This window comes from Aulonocara stuartgranti, assembly GCF_965226115.1.
Source record: "Aulonocara stuartgranti genome assembly, chromosome: 19".
NCBI lineage: Eukaryota > Metazoa > Chordata > Actinopteri > Cichliformes > Cichlidae > Aulonocara > Aulonocara stuartgranti.
This window is the reverse complement of record NC_138955.1, coordinates 6366597-6370332: the sequence shown is the minus strand read 5'-3', so window position 1 is coordinate 6370332 and position 3736 is coordinate 6366597. Positions and strand designations below refer to the sequence as shown.

General features: G+C 43.8%; 1 protein-coding gene across 1 annotated transcript; it reads right to left on the bottom strand.

The window, feature by feature from the left end:
* Positions 1 to 1845: 1845 nt before the first annotated feature.
* Positions 1846 to 3409, bottom strand: LOC309696236 (serine/threonine-protein kinase pim-2-like; the record flags this gene model as incomplete). The annotated part of the gene is made up of 6 exons (XM_082517388.1): positions 1846 to 2146; positions 2233 to 2413; positions 2521 to 2739; positions 2843 to 2890; positions 3032 to 3126; positions 3238 to 3409. Coding segments are annotated over 6 exons (918 nt in total), but the record flags the coding sequence as incomplete, so codon positions are not given.
* Between the last annotated feature and the right edge of the window lie 327 nt (positions 3410 to 3736).

The window sequence follows — 3736 nt, the reverse complement described above, 5'->3', positions numbered from 1 at the left end:
AGCTGCCATCTTGCAAAGATACCGTCTGGCACAACTTCCTCCCACATTTCTGGTTCACGCACGTCAAAATATGATATTTCACACGCGATGGATTTTTCTTGGACACGCGTTGAGGCGCGAATGTGCACGCATCAAATTAGGGGCGTTTGGGGCGTTTTTGTTCGCGTCCATCGCATTCGGTGTGAACACACCGTCCTCCAAATTCACTGTTTATGTTATGCTAACGTAGCTGTGCCGCTAGCGATCATGTAGCACATCATTATATACCAGCTAGCCTAACTTCAGTAAGCCTACAAACGTCACTGCTGTTTAGTTTCCTGTCTTCATTTATGTTGGAAGTGATAGCAGAGCTGTACGTTTGAATTTTTTCAGAAATCTCTCAGTCAGAACATGCAATATCATGCTTAGGTAACTAGCGAAACTAGCGAGCTAACTTCCGCTAGCTTCCTGCTAACTTCTAACTCCGTTAAGTGTAATAAATTTTGTTTTCATGGATGCCTGGAAGTTAAACTTCATAGTTACACCTGGTAAAGCAGCAATGCTGATCGTTTTATTAAAGACGAAAGAATTTAGACAGTTTTTAACTCTCAGTGATGCTGCAGTGTTCATTTGACCTGAAGTTTACGGAGTTTAGGACCCAGATTACTCCCAGATTTAAGAGCATTTTAGTCCGACAAATACGACAATAACGACGGCTGCTTGCATGTTCTGCAAAAAAATGTGCTTTGTCGTGTATCTGACGGACAAACACCAAACCAGTTCCACATCACTGAAGTTGCACCATTTTTACAAACTAATGGTTCATCTGTTTCACTCAACAATCAGCCATGTGCGTATGAAAACAAAGGCACTGCACATGCGCGTTTTACTCATATTCTATCGCGATATTTCATTTTCCTATCGTTGCCTAACATTATACCGGTATTACCGTGAACAGTATAATATGGCAGCACGGTGGCACGGTGGTTAGCACTGTTGCCGCACAGCAAGAAGGTCCTGAGTTCAATTCCACCATCAGGCCGGGGTCTTTCTCTGTGGAGTTTGCATGTTCTCCCCGTGTTTGCGTGGGTTCTCTCCGGGTACTCCGGCTTCCTCCCACCGTCCAAAGATATGCAGCTTGTGGGGATAGGTTAATTGGATAATCCAAACTGCCACTAGGTGTGAATGTGAATGGTTGTCTGTCCCTGTGTGTTAGCCCTGCGACAGACTGGCGACCTGTCCAGGGTGTACCCCGCCTTTTGCCCTATGACAGCTGGGATAGGCTCCAGCGACCCTGAAAAGGATAAGCGGAAGCGGATGGATGGTATAATATGGCCTAGCCCTAGTAATGAAAGAGTATTCTCAGCAAAGTTGAGTTAAACAAGTTTTAATGGAAGTTTAAGTTAAATCTTTTGATTTTTACTAATTTTGATTACATCAACATATTTTATTACATTAACCAAATCAAATAAGGCCAATTTTGATGAAGCTCCTGACCCAGCCCAAGCTCTCTATGAAGACAAGGAAAAACTCCCCGGGGGGCCAGAATGATGGGAAGAAACCTCGGGAAAGCCAATTCAAAGAGAGATCCCCTTTCCTGGGATGGCTGGGGGGGTTACAGGAATTTCAGGATAGCAAAATTTAGAATCGGCCAAAAAAAACCAAAAAACCTTTTCCTGTTAAAAAAACAAAAAAAAAAATGAAATAAAGACAAAAAAGAAAGTTAGGTCATTTATCACACTCATATGATAAGATATGAAATGTGTGTGTGTGTGTGTGTGTGTGTGTGTGTGTATGAGAGATGGGCTTATCTGAGCCAGGGGTGACGCTGGAGGTCCCCCAGCGTTGGGCGCTTCTCCGGGACATCGGTTAAACACGCGTCCAAGAAATTCCGGCAGTCTGGAAAGAAAGAAAGAAAGAAAGGAGAGAAAAGATGAAGATGATAGTTCCAGTGATCCAAGCCATCAGTGAATCTTGAAGTGTGATGTTTTCTTACGTGGGGACAGATGCTCGTTGAATTTCAGTTCGTTTTCGATGAACATCATGATATTAAAGTCCCCCACATGAAGCGCTTCGTACAGCACCACTCCCATTTGCCACACCGTGGTGGGTCCAGGCCTGTATTTTTTGCCCCAGTAACATTCAGGAGGGCTGTGGATAGGTGTACCTAATAAACAGACACAATTACAATTTCTTCTAAAACAAAAGGCACAAATTGCTACATCTGTGAAGAGCAGGAGCTGAATATGTTACCATAGAAGAAGCGGAACCGCGATCTCTCCGTAGCAAAGCAGCTCAGTCCAAAGTCAATGATACGAACTCGAGGCACGTCTGAGCCGGTCTCAATCAGAATGTTGTCACTCTTGATGTCCCGGTGAAAGATGTGTTTCTCCTCCAGGTCCTTTGCTGCATCAACCAGTTGCTTCAGAATGACCTGGAAAAGATGAAAAAGACAGTAATGAGTCAACAGGTTGATGCTTCTCTGATACTCTGTGTTTTGATTGAATGCTGTACAGTCTAAGGCTCTTCCAGTCAACTTACCTTGGCCTTTTCTTCTGGTAAACATCCTCCATTTTCTCTTATGTATTCAAACAGGTCCACAGCGGGGACAGGTCTCTCCTGCACCAGGATCAGCTCTGTGCCAAAGTCAAACCAGTCCAACAGAGACACAGGAGCCGACGTTCCCACTGATCCATCTGCTTCAGCTGCAAGCTTCAGCAAAATGGCCAGTTCCACTGAGACTTCCTTCCCGTTTTCATCCTGATATATTACAACAAAGTGGATGATGAGGAACAGACGTTTCACAGGTGAACGCTGCACTCAGTCCAGGAATGTAAAAACAGTTCAAGTGTTGCACACTTACCGTCACTTGGATGGGGATTTTGTCCTTGGGAATGTGTTTGATAGCTACCTAAAAGACACAGAGCATTGGTGAGCATTTCCTCAGTATGACTTCATTAAAGGTGTAAAACAGCACCTTTAATGCTCAGCTGATAATATTGTCCGTTATCTGCGTTGCTGCCTGTCTTACTCCCACCATCTGAACACTTACTGGGAAATGATCTGTTATCCTGTAGCCAGCAAACACTGCTCCAAAGCCGCCATTTCCTAGATGGTGCTCCTGCACATATCTGGCTTGGTATTCCCCTGAAAAGACACAAATGTTGTTTTACTACAGCTGTGACACAAATTACTCTCTGCTGTACCCTAAATGTTGCTCTTCACCTGAGTATAAAAGCCAAGCTGTTTGCTACTTACGTTGCTGGTCGGCTGCTGAATTTTGGACAACGTTTTTGGTTTTGTCCTTTTTCTTTTTTTTGGGTGACTCTTTGCTTTCTCCCGCAGACTTGCTTCTGCCATTTTTTGTGCACCCCTTTGTGTTTTGACTACAGTCTGTAGATGTGGAAAACACCAAAAGCACATCAGCGTATTAGATCAGCTGATAGTAGAAAGTAATATTAAATAAATTCTAACAACAGCTGATCAAGCTTAAACATGCTGCTGTTGTTTAGCGCGACATCCACTGGTTTCCTCTTTCTGGCGCAAAGTGGGCGATAAATAAACAAGAGAGAAAAGCCGATCAGCTGATCACTGATTGAAGTAGAAACAGGAGAGGGAGGGAGAGAATGAGAGGAGAAGAGGCAGCTGTGCAGCGTAAACACAGAATAAATCCAGCTTTGTGTCTTTTCCATTGTAGCTGAAGTCCGGGACAAACTGTGTTTCTTTTCACCTCAATAAGAATTGAGAATTTTCTCCA